Source organism: Onychostoma macrolepis, chromosome 01 (genome assembly GCF_012432095.1).
Source record: "Onychostoma macrolepis isolate SWU-2019 chromosome 01, ASM1243209v1, whole genome shotgun sequence".
Classification (NCBI taxonomy): Eukaryota; Metazoa; Chordata; class Actinopteri; order Cypriniformes; family Cyprinidae; genus Onychostoma; species Onychostoma macrolepis.
The window spans coordinates 44690733-44712159 of record NC_081155.1 but is presented as its reverse complement, the minus strand read 5'-3'; the positions used below and the strand labels follow the sequence as shown (position 1 = coordinate 44712159).

Sequence of the window (21427 nt, the reverse complement as noted above, 5' to 3'; positions counted from 1 at the left end):
AACTTTTTGTGTAAGTGTGTATATTTTTTTCCCTTTCAGTGTGGGACTCAATGAAGTTGCCTTTGCTGTACGGCATCTGTGCTTCAGTGACTGTAGGCGTCGTTTCTCTCGTCCTGGGCCTGGTCTGTGCTCACTGCTGCTGTAAAACCACTACACCTACTCCACGCTCTCGCAACAAACTCATGGAGCTGGAGATGGATTGACAAAGACAGTACAGTTGTCCCCTGCCGAACTGGACGGCGTGGTGACAACTGCTGAACGCTGGGACGCATCCCATGATGTTATGCACCACCTGGAAGGAGAAACTACAATCTCAGAGGAAAAAACTACTGATTCAGAGTCAACGACCAGGGCGAATTACTCAAAAATTGCACTAACCACATTCTTATATCAGCTGGGTGCACGTTTTGTTGGATTTATGAACGTTTCATCATTGAAACAAGAAGAGATGCCTGACTAGATCCAAGCAGGTTTTGATAGATTGAAGGATTATATTACTCTACATCAAGCTCCAAAGAGACCGTCTGCTTCCAGATCAGGGTTTAAAGACACTCGTTTCTACCATGATTCTTCTGAGTTTGGTGCTACTCTCTTTTTGCAAGACATGGGAGGAGCTGAACCCATGTCACAATGTGAAAGATGATGTTTTACTGTGATTCTGTGTTGTAATGTATGTACCGTTCAGTTTTGTTCTCCAACCCATCCAGAGTTTACCAGCTCTGACCAACCCATCCCTCTAGAAGCTAACTAGTCAACCATTATCAACTGGTTGACTGTAATCCGATGGGCGGTCACACTAGATTTCAATATATGATGTTTGAAAAAATAGTTTTTTGAATAAGTAGTATTTTTTTTTATAAATAATTAAGTTCTAATGTTAAAATATATCATCATCTCCTGTTTCCAATGACAATACTACCCATGTATTGGGTTAACATATCTGTTTAGCTAGCTAACAACACCCTAGAACAACCATCCTTAACAACTGTTTAAAAACATCCTAGGAATTGATCAGCAGTTCTGTAGCAATAACTTTAAAAATGTTACAACTATCTAGCAACATGGGGGCAGTCTCAATACCACGACTGAGGTGAGACCCTTGAGCAAGGCACAGACCCCCCAACTGTTCCCCTGGCTGCCCACTGCTCCAGGTGTGTGTGTGTGTGTGTGTGTGTGTGTGTGTGTGTGTGTGTGTGCGTGTTTGTGTGTGTTCACTAATGTGTGTCCACTTGGGTGGGTTAAATGCAGAGCACAAATTCCGAGTATGGGTCACCATACTTGGCCACACATCACTTCACTTCACTTCACATTATAGGAAACACTTTGACCATCATAGCAACCAACCAAAGTACCATGACAATTGCATAGAAACACAAGCGCATCCTAGCAACAGCTTAAAAATAACTTCAAAAATTGTAACAACCACCCAGAACACCATAGCAACTACACAGAAACACCCTAGCAACTGTCTACAACGATCTACTTTTGCAAAGACCAAGAATAGTCTAGAGAAACAGTCTAGAAACTACTTTGAACATTGTAAAAACCACCTAGAACACCAAAGCAATTGCATGGATACACCCTAGCAACTACCTACTAACAATCTACTGTAGCAAAGACCAAGAGCATCCTAGCAACTACATATAAATGCCCTAGCAGCTACCTAAAACACTAACAAACACCAAGAGCATCCTAGCAACTGCATAGCAATGCCCTAGCAACTACCAAAAACAATCTGCTGTGGCAAAGACCAAGAAGAGCATCCTAGCAACTACATAGAAACACCCTAGCAACTACCTACAACAATCTACTGTGACAAAGATCTAGAACAGACAAGCAGCTGCATAAAATACCATAGAAACTACCTACATCACCCTTAACATCATAGCAACCACCCAAAACACCAAAGCAACTGCATAGCAACTACCACAATCTGCTGCAGCAAAGACAAAGAACATCTTGGCAACAGCCTAGAAACTTTGAATGTTGTTACAACCTACCAGAACAACATAGCAACTGCATAGAAACACCCCAGCAACTACAGCATTCTGAGAGCCAGGAGAATCCTAGAAACTACATAGAAATGCCCAAGCAACTACCTAAAACAATCTGCTATAGCAAAGACCAAGAGCATCCTAACAATTGCATAGAAACGCCCTATCAACTACCTAAAACGCAAACACCAAGGGCATCCTAGCTACTGCTTAGAAACGCCCTAGGAACTACATGAAACACAAACACCAAGAGCATCCTAGAAACTGCAAGAATATCCCAACAATTGTATAGAAATGTCCTAGCAACTGCCTACAACAATCTACTGTAGCAAAGACCAAGAGGCAAGAGCATCCTAGCAACTGCATGGAAATGCCCTGGCAACTACCTAAAATACTAACAAACACCAAGAGCATCCTAGAAACAGCCTATAAACCACTTTGAACATCTTAGCAACCATCCAAAACACTGTGGCAAGTTAGCAACTGCATAGAAACACTGTAGCACCTACCGACAACAATCTACTTTAGCAAAGACCAAGAGCATACTAGCAACTGCATAGAAATGCCCTAGCAATTGTCTAAATAACAAACACCAAAAGCATCCGAGCAACAACTCAGAAACTACTTTAAATATTGTAACAACCACCCAGATCACCTTAGCAACTGCATAGAAACACCATAGCAACTAACTACAACAATCTACTGTAGCAAAGAAGACCAAGAACAGTCTAGAAACAGCCTAGAAACCACTTTGAACATTGTAGCAACCACCCAGAACAACATAACAACTGTATAGAAACGCCCTGGCAACTACAACATTCTGGGAACCAGGACAATCCTAGCAACTGCATAGAAACGCCCTAGCAACTACCCTCAACAATATACTGTAGCATAGATCAAGAACATCCTAGAAACAGCCTAGAAACCACTTTGAACATCATAACAACTACCTACAACAATCTACAGTAGCAAAGACCAAGAGCATCCTAGCAACTGCATAGAAATGCCCTAGCAACTACCTAAAACACAAACAAACACCAGGAGCATCCTAGCAACAGCTACATTGTAGCAATCAATTAGAACATCTTAGCAACTGTCTAGATACGTCTTAGCACCACTTTGAACATCATAACCACCCAGAATGCTATGGAAACCACCTAAAATGCCCTAGCAACACCAGAGCAAACCTAGTCTGCTTGTAATGACCTTCAGCATTTGTCAAGCTAACATCAAAGGTTATCTTTTCTCTTTTAGTCCAAGTTCAGATTCTTGTAAACATGTACTGATGTGAAAGAGGTGAATCAGTGGCATTAATGTCCCTAATTGGTAAATGTTTATTTTGCAAACCCACCCAATTTGAACTTTGGTCGAGAGAGAAAGATGAAAGTCCTACGCCCATTCTCACACACCCCGCGATCACATGAGTATGAATGAAAGCTAGTTTTTAGTGTGGCCGCCCCTCGAGCTGATGAAATATCGACTCACTGACTCCTACAGACGGGTTAGTCTGAGTCACACGAAGGTCAGGGTTTGCTTAGGTTGAATCTGTGCCTTGGGCCTGGTCTTGAAGCTCCGCTAACAGCTCGGCCCTCCGTTCTCCACCTCCAACGCTGCATCACGGAACAAGTAGAGCTGAAACTCAATGCTGTGCATTAGGGCCAAGAGACCCCCAGAACAAGCACTTTCCTCTTCAGTGACGCCTCAAGGGCATCGGCCGACCTTTTTCAGCTTTGTCTGCGTCTGAGGGTCTTTGTCTCCACTCCTGAAGCTATCGGCTAACAGTGCTGGGACAAAAAAAAGCTCCTGTGAATCTCCCACATGGAAGATAGTGGATATTCGCAGTGTTTGTGCTCAGCAAACATTCTGGTGTGGATTTGTTTTCAACCTCTTTTTCTCAGTATTAAACTGCCATTAATTCAGACAATTTAAACTTTATTTTCTAGATCTTTCCAGTCTTGAGAGTGCTTCTGAATTTGGGTTTTGTAAAGTTTATACTTTGTAAAAAAAAAAAAATAAGATTGAAGTTTGAAACTTTTCTTTTGACATTGTTCACCAGTGAAAATGACTGTTGATGTCAAACTGAATAGTAGTTGGTCTTTGTTATTTTTTAAATTTGCGTACTGAATTATGATTGGTGTAAGATTGTGTTATTGACTGGTTTGTTGAGTGAAAAATTGAGTTATGTGGTTAACCAACTGATTAAAGAGTGGTTACACTAGATAATAAGCATGCAAAATTATTACAGAAATATTTTAGAAGGAATATGGGCAACAGGATGTGATGTCATGGTCCAGTGCTTTTGTTTTTAAAAATAAATAAATTATAAATAATATTAATAAATTTAAAATGTTATAATATCATTTGCTTCATCTTGCATATGTACATATTAAATTGTTTTTATTTCATGCATCTCTATATTAGGTTTTTTTTTTTTTAAATAAGTGTCTTCTGCTCACCAAGGCATTTATTTGATCAGAAATATTATTATAATTTAAAATAGCTGTTTTCTATTTGAATATGTTAAAATGTAATTTATCTCTGTGATCAAAGCTGAATTTTCAGCATCATTATTCCAGTCTTCAGTGTCACATGATCCTTCAGAAATCATTCTAATATGCTGATTTGCTGCTCAAGAAACATTTCTGATTATTATCAATGTTGAAAACCATTGTGCTGCCCAATATTTTTGTAAAAACCTTGATACTTTTGCAGGATTAGAAAATAGAGACTTAAAAAAACAACAACAGCATTTTTAAAAAATAGAAACTGTTTTTATGACATATCATTATGAAAACCTCAATCATACATCATTTGGACTGAATTCTACATGATAGCGCCATATATTTTTATGCATGTGTCAAATACCTCCGTGGGGCTCAAAGGAAATGACAGTAAATGTTTTCTGCATTGTTTTTGGTCTTTTTCCACTCTCTGGGAAACTCTTCTGCTGTAATTGCTGCTGATTGGCTGTGTGGGACTGGAAAGACGTTTGTCACTTGTGACGGGCAATTTGTAGGCTGTGTGTTGCAGCATGTTCCACTTTCCTCTTCTTTTTTTAGCTGCAGTCTGTCGCTCTTCTCGAATTCACTCTCGCTTATATGTGTTATTATATTTGCATTTCTGCTCTTGAGGCAACCCTGAAGCTCATTCAGAAACATATTCTCCTTCCAAAGCATCACAGACACTCTGTACTGATACAGCAATTGGTAGTGCAATGGTACTTTTATGTGGTACGGAATATGATAATCATAATCATGTGCCATGGCATTTTTAAAAACACTGTAGTATTGTATTGCTAGGTGAGTGTCACCTCAAATATTTGGCCTTGGCTGTTTTCATTCGATCTTTGTAAACGTCCTGGGATGTGTGCGGTGGTTCCTGGTATAAAGTTATTAGCTCATAAATGCTGTTTCATTTTCCAGTGTGGCCTCCAGTGCCCTGTAAAGTCCTGCATCTCTCCGGGCCGAGTGGTAAAATAAGGGAAGGAGTGTTATGAGAACATCTCTGTTCCTCAGTGTAAATGTTAAAGCGCTTAGAGAGACAGAGGAATCCTTTGGTGTCTCGTCAATGTCATGGCAACAATGTAAACTGACCAGGGTGAGAAACTGTGGAGTGGAACGGAGCGAGAGCACAGATTTACACTGAACCTGTCAGTCACTGTGCCAACATATATTGCGCATATTTATGAATATATTTGCACAACATGCACGTATATATAAAAATAGATTTAAAAAAAAAATCTATCTATCATAATGTGCAAATGTGAAATAGTGTGAAATATGACCTGGGGATAGATTCACAGAATAAAATCTTGAAATATAAATATAAAATTATAAAAAAAAATCTATCTATCTATGTGTGTGTGTGTGTGTATATATATATATATATGTGTGTGTGTGTGTGTGTGTGTGTGTATGTGTGTGTGTGTGTATATATATATATATATATATGTGTGTGTGTGTGTGTGTGTGTGTGTGTGTGTGTGTATATATATATATATATATATATATATATATGTGTGTGTGTGTGTGTGTGTTTACATACTGTGCAAATGTGAAATATTGTGAAATATGACCTGCATGAATTTACAGAACATTAAGAATAAAATATTTCCTTAACTACTTAAGAACTTAAGAAAATGTTAAGAGTATTTTGCGTTCCTAAAAATACTTTTCAAGAATGTTATTTTTCTTTCCATTGTTCATAAAGGGATAGTACAACCAAAGATGCAACACAAAATAATATATTTTAAAGAATGTTGGTAACCAAACATACATACTGTGGAAGTCAATAGCTACCCTTAAATGTTTGGTTACCAACAAAGTATCTTCTTTGTTCAGCAGAAAAAAATAAATTCACTCATATTTGGAACAACTTCAGGGTGAGTAAATGATGACAGAATTTTTGTTTTTGGGTGAACTATCCCTTCTTAACAAAGATATTTAAAAATAATTAAGAAAAACGAAAAAAATCAAATAACGCAGAGTGCTAAACTCAGTTGAAGCCAGTAGCAACAAAAATAATATACCGCATTTTTTCAGATAACACCAATGCTTGTAATTTTCTTTTTTCGAGAATTGAGCTTCTTCAGAACTTATTTTATTTTATTTTTTGTGATTTTGGCCCCTGGACATGTTCTTGACATGGAGACTGGCACATGCACAGTTTATGTTAGTGGAAAAATACCGTCAAGATCACTGACATAAATTTACACTGACAATGTTGGATCGATGTGCCTGTGTACAAACAGGTCCAGTTCTCCTTGTAAGGCAGTCTGCTGCTCAGGGCACAAATCCATCCATCATCAACCAGTGATGCCAACTTCTCAGACGTGGGCTGTGCTCATGTGCTCAGGATTCTCCACAGTCGGTCTGATCCATATGACACTTTCCATACCAGACTGAAAATGCTTTGTTTTAACCCTTAAAGTTTATGATTTGCACAATATCTTACTGTTTATTGTATACTGCACAGTATATAGGCTACTGTTTTTACAGTAGGCTATATAATATTTCAGTAATACAGCATGCTGACGCCACATGCACGTTTAATTCATCAAGTGATATTCAGTTATCAACTTTTTTCATACAATTTAGTATGAAAATTCATGTAAATATAAAAAATTCTCATGGCTTTTCACATTAGGCTTAATCTTGTTTATTGTTGTCCTAAACCTGCTTTTAACCCTGGATAAAGGAACTTTTCACGCTTATAATTTATTTGTGGGGTTAGCACTGCTACCCATGTTTTTGTTTTTTGTTTTTATTAAATTTATGGTGTAGTAAATCATCAAATAATCTACCGTAATTATGCAATACTATCATATTTTGATAACAACAATACTTAAATAGCTTCATTATCAATGACAAAAAAAAACAAAAAAACTTTCATTTATTTCAACAAATTTGGATGAGGAATACGGAAAAACGCATGCTAAAATTTCGGACTCAGTGTGCAATGACCTTAACCCTAACAGCACTTACATATTATTGATCTTTTGTTGGTTTTGATTGCTTCTATTATCCTCATTTGTAAGTCGCTTTGGATAAAAGCGTCTGCTAAATAATTGTAAATGTAAATGTAATTGACCCGTCACCAGGAGTTTGATTGACAGGCGTTCTGACCAATCATAACGCCGAATCCGCCATCTTGTCCGACAAAAAAAACAGACAGGAGAGTAGATTGACTTTGGTTGACTTGAACTTGAAAAATGGTGTGTACTGATGACTTTCTGCGCTTATAAAATGCCTTCTGATGTTCAGTAACGTTTATTTTGTGCTATAACTAGTAAAGAGGAAGAGATGATCGGTTCACGCGCCACTTGAACAGCGATCTGTCATGACACATTAAAGAGCCACAAAACTGTATTTACTGTTAGATTTATTTATTTTTTTTGAATGACAAAATTTGAAAGCTGAGACCATGTTTCATATCAGAAGTAACCTGTTGTCTTGTCTGTTGGCATGTTGTCAGTTTCCTCTTTGCTCCACGATCTATTTTAAACTCTGTGAAAACATGATGTGTACTGTAGTGTGAAAGCGGCATGGCTTGTTGGACGTAGCATATAACTAAGGTGTCAATTATGACTTTGTGATGGCGTTCATGTGCATTCAACTCGTAAATACAACATTTTTTACATGACTTGAATGCACCATGAATGTTATGAATGTTACAGACAGCCAATCGCATGCTTTGGACCATTACAGAAACACCACGCATTGTATAAACATGTCATTTCAGCTTTTTACCTTTATAGTTCACCAAAAGCTCCATTCAGGAAAAACTCGAGAGTACAGTCTGCAGTATGTAATATGAGGCAAATATGAGGTAAATCTGGCAAAGTGTTTATAAAAAAATAAATAAAAAAAAGTAGGCTAAATTCATAACACTATACTGTTATATTACCTTGCCATTAAATTACAGAAAACTAGTTAACACTACTGCACATGTGTTTTGAATACTACAGCTGAAGGAGTGATGGCAGATTGGACATCTTTCTAGCAATGTACTCAATCTCTCAGTATTTTTTCCCTCTTTTGTAAAGTCGTAGAAACGTTATTGTAGATTTGTTTCTTTTGCTATTGGAGCAAATGGGAATGTGAAAATTATATTTGTTGTAGTATCCACTAATAAAAATTAACTTTCACTTCTGACAACCCCAGAAATGTAAAAGGGTCCATGCACAGTACAAAACATCAGCTTATGAATGATTAACTGTTAACCCTGGGTAAAGTATGTTCAAGATAACCAAGGCTTACCCTGGGTTTCTTCTTCTTCGGTGTTAATTATTTAAATTGTGAAAAGACCTTCTGATCAAATAGGCTAATGAGTCAAGAAGATGGATTAATTCTGAACTGCATATAAGCATACTGTACTAATCTTATGACATTAATCTTGTGAATCTTGACAGATAGGTACACAAAATAGGATTAAAATCCAGTTTATGTTAAAATATTGCAGGTAATGTTAATTCCACTTTATTCGTCTTTGGAAATGCAATGCACTGCATTGTGGCCTACAGTATTTCACACAGAGTGCTGTGGTTACTGCACATTTCTGCAAATGCAGTACGTCATTGTGCTTCACACAATATGCATTACAGTGAAGTAGTGGCATATAAGCTTTGAGTCTAAAATAAGACATTGCACAGCCTACACCACATTCAGATTAAATATATTAAGCTACTGACACTTTCATAACAGATGAGCAAAATATCATACAGATTGTGTAGTTGAGTAGAGTGAGTTTTGGGATCTATTCAAGACAGCAGAAGGATCCTCCGCAGAGAACTTCATGCACATCCACAAAACCACTCTAAACATCCTTCCTGACAATATACAACACTCAGAGCACAGTAAACTGTTTCCAAACAGACAGTGCAGGCCACACATAAAATCAAGCCATAAACTATTTTCTACAGGCCAGCCGAGATGTTACTTACAACCGATGGGATTTTTAGACTAGGTTTCTACACCATATTCAAGTTTCTTGTGAAGCTACTAAAGCTGAAGTATCTGTTGAAACACTTCTCCTTATGTTTAATACAAATCATTTTCATGGGCCGTCTCAGAATAGAGAAACACTTGAGTAGCATTTGATGACACTTGCTTTGATATTCTAATGCATTGACATTCAGACATATTTAAGTGTGCCGTTTCGGGTCGGTGTAAATGTCTTTTAGTCTGTGAATTTTAGCTTCAAATAATGTCAGCAATAATTCTCTAAGCTGTTCATTTAAGGATTAAAGTGACTGATGGTTAAAAAGTCCAACTATAAACATCAAAGGCATCAACTCTGCGTTTATTTGTGGACTAAACTGACAGAGTCACATATACTTTAAATAAAATGGACTTTTACTGCATTTTGCTGAATCATTCCATCGAAAAGAAAAAGAACAAGATCTCTTTAATATCTCAGTTGTTTCTCATAGACTACAATGAAATTAAATGCAAACTGATGTAAGACCACGGCTGATGCCTTCTGTGAGCCCATCACGGAATTTTCGGCGATTCCGTGATGCCACCACAGATTCGGAGGTTAATTAAGTCTGTGAACATTACACGGAATTCTGTGAGATCATGTTGGCTTCTCAACAACGTCTCAAACTGTGCTCAGAATTGTCGATATAAAAGTCTGTAATCAAAAGGCATCAATATGAACTCAAATATTTCTCATCAAATGATCTCAGCGGCTATGCATATTCATTGTATAGCTCTATACTCTTCATTGTATGACAACTAGTGACTCATTTAGGTCTACTTTTATTAATTTTAGGAGAAATGTTTGAGACAAAAACATAACTGAGACCTCCAATATCATCAGTGTTGTTAATTAACTTTATTTATTATTTTTTTTAATTTGGTAATTAAAATAAAGCTAAAAATAAAACCATAATATTAATAAATGCTTTAATCGTATATGAATAATTCATAAATAACACTGCCAACTGCCACCTGAGCCTTGAAAAAGCAATGTCTGAGCAATAAAATCTGAGATGTGTTCACACATTTGCATCATGTATGCAATGCATATACGTTTTTCTCTTACACTCTGCTTTGAAAGCATTTCTTATGTATTTCTGTTTCCCAAAATAGTCTGATGAGCTCCATCTGTGTCCAGCATGTCCTCCTTTTATCATATAATATGAACATTGCCGTCGGATCATTAATGTTCACAATGTTTCTCCTGTAGGAGCATCTTATCAGCACGTTTAGCGCAGAAACTCTCATGTCATCGCAAAGCAGAGACTGTGTGCTTTCATCATCACTTGTGTGACTAAAATAGCATGTCCTCATTATTGTAACGTGAAGTTTTGCGGTCTGCACCACATGAAGCAAACGCTGGCCTCTGTAACGGCTCACTGGTGCAGCGCGGCTCTGAGGAGGAAGCACTCTTTTATGCGACCGAGTTCACATGTTCAGCCTGTCGAGCTCTAGTGGCTGTCATTGACCTACAAAGAATCAAAGTCATTGTGTTTCCAGTGCTTGCAGCTGAATGAATCCATTTCATCAACCAACTAGTGAAGAAAATATGAGTGTGAAAATATAAAAAGCTGGTTGTCAGGGGGTTACTATGCAGTTGCTACAGCATTCTGAGTGGTTACCATGGTGTTCTTATGCTGTATGTTCTGAGTAGTTTTACAATCATTACTAAGCAGTTGCTAGGGCTTTCTGTGTGGTTACCAGGGTGTTGTTATGCAGTATGTTCTGAGTAGTTTATAATCATTGTTTTGCTATGCAGTTGCTAGGGTATTCTGTGTGGTGGGCAGTATGTTTCTGGATTGGTTCTAAAATGTTCCAAATGGTTGTTAGGGGGTTGCTATGCAGTTACTAGGGCATTCTGTATGGTTACCAGGGTGTTGTTATGCAGTATGTTATGAGTAGTTTATAATCATTGCTATGCAGTTGCTAGGGCTTTCTGTGTGGTTATTAGCATGTTGTTATGCAGTATATTCTGAGTAGTAGTTGTCAAAACTTCTGGAACATATTAGTGAACAACTGACGCAATATTTACATGTTCATAAATTTCTGTCTATTAATAAATCAGGATTTTGTAAAAAGCATAGCACTATTACAGCTGGTTTGAAAGTCTTAAATGATTTATTGGGGTTCCTAGATGAAAAACACCACTGTACATGTCTATTCATTGATTTGACTAAAGCTTTTGACACAGTGGACCATGATATTCTGTTAAATAGACTGAGATGTGTTGGTTTATCAGAAAATGAAGTTTTGTGGTTTAATGCTTATTTAAAAGGAAGAACTCAATGTGTGCAGGTTGAAGGCTGCAAATCAGATTCATTGGATGTGGTTAAGGGAGTTCTCCAAGGTTCTGTATCGGGGCCTTTATTATTTACTATATACATAAACTGTCTTGACAAAGCGAGTTTTAATTTTTATGTGGATGACACTGTTATTTATTGTTCTGCACCTACAAAACAAGAAGCTTCGAGTGATCTGCAGACTGTTTTTGATATTATTCAAGCAAGGTTTTATACTCTAAAGTTGGTTTTAAATGTTGAGAAAACTAAATTTATAGCTTTCCTGTAGCTCAAATAGTAGAGCATGGTGCTAGCAACGCCAAGATCATGGGTTCGATTCCCAGGGAAAGCAAGAGCTGATAAAATTTAAAAACTGTAACTTGAATGCAATGTAAGTCGCTTTGGATAAAAGCGTCTGCTAAATGCATAAATGTAAATGTAAATGTTGTTATCAAATTCTAGGTCTATGTCAGACAGTTGCCCTTTGGACATTTCAGTACTAGAATGTACCGGATGGTTGCCAGGGGGTTGCTACGCAGTTGATAGGACATTCTCTGTGTGGTTGTCGGTATGTTTTTGGATAGACTATTCCAGATGGTTGTATTCTGTATTGTTGACAGGGCGTTGCTGAGTAGTTGCTAAAGTGCTTGAATGTTTGCCAGGGTGTTGCTATGAGGTTCGTATGATGTTCTGAGTGATTTATAGTGTGTTGCTATGCAGTTGCTACAGGATCCGGTGCGGTTGCCTATATGTTGCTAGGTAAGTGGTAAAATGTTCTGGATGGTTGTCAGAGTGTTGCTATGTGGTTTCTAGGTGTTCTGTGTGTTTGGTAATGTGCTGCTGGTTGTTTCTAAAGTGCTCTGGATGGTTGCTAGGGTGTTTGGTCACTAATGCATTGCTGAAGTGTTCTCAATGGTTGTCTGTGTGTTACTATATGTTTGTTAGAGCGTTCTGTATATTTTATAGCGTTCTGCATTGCAGGGTAGTTTCTAGAATGTCATGGCTAGTTACTAGGGTTTCTATTAGGGAGGCTGCTAGGGCTTCTGTGTGGTTTTTATCACATTGCAGGGTGTGATTGCCAGAATGTTTCTGGGTTTTTTTAGAGTGGTTGCCAGGCTGTGATGTGGTTGCTATTCCATTTCTAGGTGGTTGCTATGGTGTTCCGGCTGGTTGCCAGGTTGTTGTTATGTGGCTCTGATGTTATCGCATTCCTGTTTGTCTACATGGTGCTAGCAAACCCAAGGTCATGGGTTTGAATCCCAGGAACTGCATGAACTGAATATACTTGAATGCAATGCAACTCACCTTATGGAAATGTTCTTTTTTTCGAGGTATATTGTTCATTTTCTGTAGCACAAATGTTGTTAATTGTTGAGACCTACATATTTACATTTATATTTATGCATTTAACAGACTTACAATAGAGGAACATAAGCAATTTGTCCTATCACAATATGCATAGTATAATGCCAGGTTTACTTGACAGCTAGTCTAGGAAACAAGAGCAGAGGTCAAATGAAAAATGGCGGGGGAAAGGTTTATTTATTTATTTATTTATTTATTTTTGTGTGTGTGTGTAGTTGTGAGGTCAACTTTCTAAACACCACTAAAGAAAGAAAGTTTGTATATATTGAGGGATCTTCTGTCGTCCTCTACTACACAGTCACTTATGTTCTCAGCTCAGACACAGAATCAGTTCAAGCCAGTGTTGAGACAACCCAAGGGTTCGACTAACCTATTTTTCTCTTCATTCTATTTGTGTTCAATGGCTGCTGGGGCCTGAAGCTGCGGTCAAAGGCGGAACTGATCTGAAGGGTCACTACAGCAACAACAGCAGCAAAACTATTCTGGCAATTTAAGATAAAGAACACCTCTAAATAGGATTTGAAGGTTTTATGTTTCATGTTAAAGTAATGTAATTTTGTCTACATTGAAAAAAAAGAAAGAAATAATCTACATGGTTTTCTTTCTTCAGTGAAGCACAAATGCAAATAGGTTCGACAGAAGGCATATCCGAGCTGGTCTTTGAAATAAAAGTGAATGGTGATTAAAGAACGTATTCCTTCCATTTACTAATCATTTTGCAAATGGAAGGTCAAGCCAAGTGCATTGCATTGTGTGCATTTAAGGAGAAAATGTACATACCGGACACAGAATACAGTATTAAATTGCCAAAATAGTATAAGTAACATGTATGCTATTGCAAATATAGCTAGAGGGTTTTCACACATCCTCTGACAGCTGCTTTGGTGTTCACTACAGTGTTTGAACAAGCAGCCGCTTTGCTGTCAGCTTTGAGCACTTCTGCCCCCTAGTGCATACTGAAAGAGTGCTGTCAATCACAAAACTGCAATCTAGAGAGGGAGGTGGGGTACTGTATTCAAGAGATGTCAAGCTAGAAATTTCTACCATTACAAAATGTAGGCTACTGAATACCGTAGCCTGGTGCATGAATTTTTTTTTAAAGTGTGTGTGGGGATTAATTAGATATGGCACTATGCATGTCCTCTACTCTTTTGGGTCATTTTCGTTAACATACAGAGCTATACTGCACTGTTTGGTATTTTATAATTGTATAATATGCTAGTTTAGATTATGATAGACTACACAACAGAGCACTAAAAAGATAGTGATGAGTTCACTTTGTTGTATTGTAGGCTTGTGAACGTTTATGGTTCAGCCCTGACCTACATAGTCGCACCTGGCCTCTGTACACATACAAAAAGATCTTTATCTAGTCATGTACTAAGTATCACTCTATCACAAAGCTTCTGGATTTGTGCTCTTTCATTGTCTGCTTGGAAACTTTTGAATTGAAAGACGATGTCGCCATCATCTGACGATTATTTGTAGTCGCAGTTAATCCAGTGTTTTTTGAAAAATGTAATCTTGTGCTATGCTCCAGTTTACGTGGTGTGATCACGGGTTAGTTTATCTCTACTGGTTATCTGGTTTATGCTTAGCACTCACAGATGCTGATATAATGATGAGTGGAAATCGGTTGCATGTTGCTGCTGACTTTGAGTCTGAAGTCAGTCATTTAAAATTTACTAGAATACCGTACAGTGACTACCTACTGTAAATTCAAATAAACTGATACTAGTTCTCAGCAAGTAATTATAATTTGCCCCTGCATTGCTTAGGCGCAATTAGGCTATATAGGCCAATAATAGCTATAATTGCGTAATTAAGCAATGCATGGGAAAATTGTAAGCTACAGAAATAAATCTTCTATGGTACGTTTTTCAAACAAAGTGTATAGAATTCAGTAGTCCTAATTTCTGACAAAACGCCACAGACAGTTAGTGCATCATAATAATGCATATGGGATTTGCATCGCTATTTGCAATGGTATGCCATGATACAAGCATTTTAAGGGACATTTCGTGGTTTAAGTACCTTGGAGCACGCTGTTACGTCCATCTGATAGCATCACTGTGGTACTACACCGGAATTCACATTGCTTGCGAAAAAGCCGCGGGTGGGCGGAACGGATAAGAGCTCGGGTTTGATGACGTCATGGGCGCGCGCGGGGGGAGTAAATGGAGGCGATAACTGTCTCCTCACACACCGTTACAAGTGCATTGCATCTCTGCTTTTTAAGACTTCGGTAAGTATGGATGAGTTTTTACCGTTTAGAAATCACCGAGATCTCTGTGAGACTGTTCATGACCTGTGACGCTGATATCTGAAAGTTTAGCTAATCTAGTTTTACATGTGATTGGGTGATTTTATTAGGCTATTATTATTATTATTATTGCGCAGGGTGTTACTTTGTGCTTGTCAGGTATAACTGGTTTAAAGTTCATTTGTGGTTTTGCATAACGATGGTACCAAATAACTGTGGTAGATGACAGATAACTTTGAAATTAACTTTTTTTTAAAATTACGATTTTCAAATGTGTGTTTATTAGTGTAAACACATACAGTAAGTGTAAGGTGACTGTTTATATGTTATAATTGGCAAAATTTTATTTTTCATATAAGTATTGCTGTTTTTTTGTTTTTTGTTTGTTTGTTGGTTTATTTATTTAGCAGTTAAATTAAATGACAATTTTTTTTTTTTTTTTATAAAAGCACAAATAAATGTTCCATGTAGTCAGTCAGTTAGGCCTATTAAGTTCATCAAACTGTTTGCATAATACTATTGCATGGTTTAAATAAATGTTTTAAAGTAGTTTTATACTTAGTTAAATTAAAATACTTCCTGCTGTGACCCCAATGAGTATTTGGACTCTAAAGTCTCACTTAAAATATCTGTATTTGTGTGTGTCAAATGCAGCAGGATCATTCTTTTCTCCTCACTCACATCGCTTTTCTTCATTTTTGCTCAATATCTTGAATCAGCTGGGGTTTGGGTGATTTCAGTGGATGTTTGAAGTCAGTTCTCCTAAGTTCTAGCAGAGAAAACAGGTGTAATTAATCACATTAACTATCAACACGATCCACCAACCACAAACAAACACACTGTTAGGTTACCTTACTTAAACTGAACATAATTTGCTTAATTTTAAACATTGTATTTGTTTTTTCCTAAAGCCCTAATAATTATTTTGTACTTAAAGTTTTACTGTATCAAGAATATTTTAGCAGTCATTAAAATCTGCCCTCAGAATCTGAAAAGGAGAAATGCAAGTACAGTGACAAATGGAAAAGACAGTGTTTCATAAATTGTAACACTGTCTGCAGACATCTGACCTAAATAGAAGTACTCTTTTTTTTTTTTCCTGGCCTGTACCATGTTTGCCAACATCTAAATGGGGTTAGTGTTTTTTTTTCAAATCTATTTATTTTCTCTCTTTCAGAATTCATTGCTATATGTGGCCCACCGAATGGTATATCTCGTTCCACCAACAATTAAAAAATGGCATCAACAATGGAAGCAGCAGATATCGTTGTTGTTGCCATGTACTTTGTTCTTGTCCTGGCCATTGGCTTTTTTGCGATGTGGAAGGCAAATCGAGGTACTGTGAGCGGATACTTCCTTGCCGGTCGTTCCATGAACTGGATGATGATCGGTGCATCGCTGTTCGTGAGCAACATTGGCAGTGAGCACTTCATCGGCCTGGCTGGCTCAGGTGCAGCAAGTGGGTTTGCCGTAGGTGCTTGGGAGTTTAATGCAATTCTTCTGCTGCAGCTCCTGGGCTGGGTCTTCATACCCGTTTACATCCACTCAGGTGTGTACACCATGCCGGAGTACCTCTCCAAAAGATTCGGCGGGAAGCGGTTGAAGGTTTTCTTCGCGTCCCTAACTCTTCTCCTCTACATTTTCACCAAGCTCTCAGTGGATCTATATTCCGGAGCGCTCTTTATCCAGGAATCTCTGGGCTGGAACCTGTACATGTCCATAATCCTGCTCATCACCATGACCGCCCTTCTCACGATAACCGGCGGCCTGGTGGCGGTTATCTACACGGACACTCTGCAGGCATTCCTCATGATATCGGGAGCACTATGCCTGATGGCTATCAGTTTAGTTAAGGTCGGAGGTCTTGAGGGTTTACGCACCAAGTACATGAGCGCCTCTCCCAATGTCACTGCCATTGTTCTCAAGAATAATTTCACCAACTTTAATTCCTGCGATGTGCATCCTAAGCCAGATTCGTTTAAGATCTTAAGAGGTCCTTTGGACAAAGACCTGCCGTGGCCTGCTTTTCTTCTGGGCCAGACTCCAGCCTCAATCTGGTACTGGTGCGCCGATCAAGTCATAGTCCAGAGAGTCCTGGCAGCCCGGAATATTGCCCATGCTAAAGGGTCAACCCTGATGGCAGGCATCCTAAAAGTCTTACCAATGTTTATCATTGTGATTCCAGGGATGATCTCCCGTGTGCTCTTTGCTGATGAGCTTGCTTGCATCAGTCCAGAGCACTGTATGCGAGTCTGCAACAGCAAAGCCGGTTGCACTAACATCGCCTATCCTCGCCTCGTCATGAACATCATGCCCGTAGGTCTACGAGGTTTGATGATGGCGGTGATGCTCGCTGCTCTCATGAGTGACCTGGACTCGATCTTCAACAGCGCCAGTACTATCTTCACCCTTGATATATATAAGATGGTGCGTCACCAGGCTTCCTCCAAAGAGCTCATGGTGGTGGGACGCATGTTTGTGGTCCTCATAGTGGCCATTAGCATAGCCTGGGTCCCATTTGTCATTGAGATGCAAGGTGGTCAGATGTTCCTCTACATTCAGGAGGTGTCGGATTACCTCACTCCACCCATTGCTGCACTGTTCTTGCTTGGCGTCCTTTGGAAACGTTGCAATGAGACCGGTGCATTCTGGGGTGGCATTGTGGGCTTCTTGCTAGGAGCTGTAAGACTCATTCTTGCCTTTGTTTATAGAGAGCCGGACTGTGACACAACCGATGACCGCCCTGCTTTCATCAAGGATGTTCATTTCATGTATGTGGCGGCTGTGTTGTTTTGGGTTTCGGGGCTCGTGACAGTAGTCATCAGTCTATGCACAGATCCACCGAGCAAGGAACAGATTGCTACGACTACTTTGTGGGGACTGCGCAACAGGAATCAAACCGAGAACAGCAAACTTCCTCAGCTTTCTGATGAAACAAAAAAAGAGAAGACAATGAATGAAGTGGAAATAAAACCATCATCTCAGGTTATTCAAACAGGGCCTGAAATACTTCCAGATGGCCACTTGGAGTCTCAACATACCCACAAACAACAGGACATTGATCATGTAGGTGAAGATAAGGGACGGTGTGTGAAATGTTTGGAGTGGTTTTGTGGGTATAATACAAATTTAGAGGAACCAGATTCACCTTTTGGAGACGAAGACAGGAATGTTACTGAAATGCTCAAAGAACCTCCAAAAACCAAAATTATCCTCAATCTTGGTCTCTTGTTAGTTTGCACACTTGGCATTTTCTTGTTTGTATACTTTTCTTTGTAATATATAATTTATGTATAATGCATAATTTTAACTATCGATCTATTTGAGTTTACATCGCAAACATGTTCTATTGATATTCTTATAGATTATTATAAACCTATATATCTACAGTGTAGTTATGGTTGTAATTTATGTTTCTCAATAGTGTTTTGCACTGTAGTATTGCATAATGTACAACTCACATTTTAATGCCAAGTATTATTGATTTTTAGTGCTGGCTGCCAACGCGCTGCCTATACTGTGCAATCACATGTCAGACGTTCACATTATATATAATTAATACTCTAAAAGTATTGAATGTAATTGCATGTGACATTTGAAAGGCCAAAATCTAAAAATAAGAAACATCTTCATAAGTTAAAATGTGTATGTTTTTTTTTTTTGTAAAGTCACACGTCACCTCCACATTTAGTATTGATCATATCAAAACCACATGAATCATTAACCACATGGTTTTTCCTTTTAAGGAATATTCCTGGTTCAGAACCAGTTCAGCTCAGTTGACAGCATTTGTGGCCTAATGTTGATTATCACAACATTTAATCTCCACTTCTACTTTTTTCTTACTGTTGCATCCCTACTTTTCTTGAAAAATCTTGGTTATGTTGGACCATTTAACAGAACAATAGAAGTGAATGGTGCCAAAACTTTAGCCACCAGTTGTGCGTTAACAAAAAAAAACTTACAAACCATTTTTAGGTAAAAACAATGACTTTAACAGCTTTACAGAACAATTTTCATGTTTCTGCCTAAGTTTTTGAATACGTTGGCCATATTAACTTCCATTATAAGTGCCTTAGTGTAACCTTGATATTTGCGTTTGTTTAAATTTTTTAACTGAAAATTAAATACAAGAACGAGATGAGTAATTTTTTTTTTTTTCACTGTTTTCACAAATGCGGTTGATTGAGCTTGTATTACTTGCTTATATTGTTTTGTCTTATTGTGCATTTGTAACTCCATTAGAGTAATGTAGGTTAAATTCAACAGTCTGTGAACTGACACTGTGTAAGTCAATCTCGCCACTGAAAACATCTCTACTCACCGCTGACCCCATTAAAAAAACCATAGTACTTTTTTGGTTTTGTTTGTTAATGCGTGTTTGTCATTCTTTAATGTCACTGGAATTATGTGGGATAATAAAAAAAAACTCTTGTTCAAATAATAAAACATTCAAATATTTAACTCTCCGACCTGAAAATGTACACGTTCCCAGTCCATGTTAGCATAGCAACTGAAAAAAAATCATTTTGGCGTCTCTCTCTCTGGCGCTTTTGTATTTACTTGGCTTGCGTCTTTCATAGCTGGTTAGTTTTTAGCAGTAAGGTGGTGAGTATTTCTGTATTCAGGTCTTTGTGGTTTTGTTTCTTTGGAAACTCACCCTATGTAGATGAAGATTTTTTTTTTTTTTAATTACTTTGCGTATGTGACCTTACATGACATTTTTATGCCAACAGAGTTTGGTATGAAATGCCACACAGTTCTCTTGCTCTGTATTTGTATAGGTTTGTTGAGTTTACATTTTTAGACAGGTTTCCCCTGTCTGCAGAGCTAGGTTTATTAATGTCACTTACGCGACAATCTACTAGTCAAGTTGACTTGGGTTCAAACTTTGGCTAAGTACAGGTCAATTGTGGTTTGGAAGTATCAAGGCCAGCGTGTGTGAATGTGTATGTGTGTTTACAGGCAACTCTGAATTCCCAGAAGTAAGAGGGATGTACTTTTTACTTTTACTTCTTAGAAACTACTGTTTTAATTAGCTGTCACAATTATGCATTCCATATTTCTCATTGTTAACATAACTAGTTTTCAAATGCTTTCATACTGTTGTCTGATTTCATAATCACTGTGCAGAACGTATATACAGGTGCATCTCAATAAATTAGAATGTCGTGGAAAAGTTCATTTATTTCAGTAATTCAACTCAAATTGTGAAACTCGTGTATTAAATAAATTCAATGCACACAGACTGAAGTAGTTTAAGTCTTTTGGTTCTTTTAATTGTGATGATTTTGGCTCACATTTAACAAAAACCCAACAATTCACTATCTCAACAAATTAGAATACTTCATAAGACCAATAAAACATTTTTAGTGAATTGTTGGCCTTCTGGAAAGTATGTTCTCTATGGGGTTCAGGTCTGGCGACGTGGTGAGTTTGCTGATTATGTGACATTCTTCACATGATCCTTCAGAAATCATTCATTCTAATATGCTGATTTGCTGCTCAAGAAACATTTCTGATAATTAGCAATGTTGAAAACAGTTGTGCTGCCGAATATTTTTTGGAAACTGATGCATGTTATTTTTCAGGATTCTTTGATGAATATAAAGTTCAAAAGAACAGAATTTATTTAAAATAGAAATCTTTTATATTATAATTGTCTTTACTGTCACTTTTGATCAATTTAATGCATCGTTAATTAATCTTACTGAATCCATACATTTGATATTATCTTTTTCATACTGTTATCTCCTGATGCTAAATTTAAAAAGGTAACTACCCATATAGCTGTCAATTATTATTCCTTAAGCCTGAATAGGTATATTTTTAGAATAGGCTACCTATTGTTTTAACTTGCATGACAGTTTTACCAACAATCTTTCTAGAAGTATGTGAACTGGTTTCAGTCCATCGCGTGCCACCTGAGAACATCCTTATGCTTTACAGGTGACATAACATGCATACATGAAAGCAGGAAATAAAACAGTAAATGCCAGGGGAATGCAAAAATAGACATCACTGTATTATGTGATGTTATGAAAC

The 21427-nt window shown here is 37.7% G+C and overlaps 2 protein-coding genes across 2 annotated transcripts in view; both read left to right on the top strand.

Moving 5' to 3' along the window:
• The window catches only part of ptgfrnb (prostaglandin F2 receptor inhibitor b), a 45472-nt gene extending 39856 nt beyond the window's left edge, over positions 1–5616 (top strand). Inside the window, 1 exon segment of the mRNA XM_058790993.1 lies at positions 40–5616. Coding sequence (XP_058646976.1) covers positions 40–203 — 164 coding nt within the window. The 3' untranslated portion in view covers positions 204–5616.
• Positions 5617–15059: 9443 nt separating this feature from the next.
• On the top strand, positions 15060–20620 carry slc5a3a (solute carrier family 5 member 3a). The gene is made up of 2 exons (XM_058791313.1): positions 15060–15364; positions 16560–20620. The coding sequence occupies exon 2, from the start codon at positions 16619–16621 to the stop codon at positions 18659–18661; it is 2043 nt and encodes a 680-aa protein (XP_058647296.1). The 5' UTR covers positions 15060–15364; positions 16560–16618; the 3' UTR covers positions 18662–20620.
• Positions 20621–21427: the final 807 nt, after the last annotated feature.

Excerpts from the sequence above, each read along its gene's own strand:
- slc5a3a (XM_058791313.1), top strand. The coding sequence starts at position 16,619 with ATGGCATCAACAATGGAAGCAGCAGATATCGTTGTTGTTGCCATGTAC.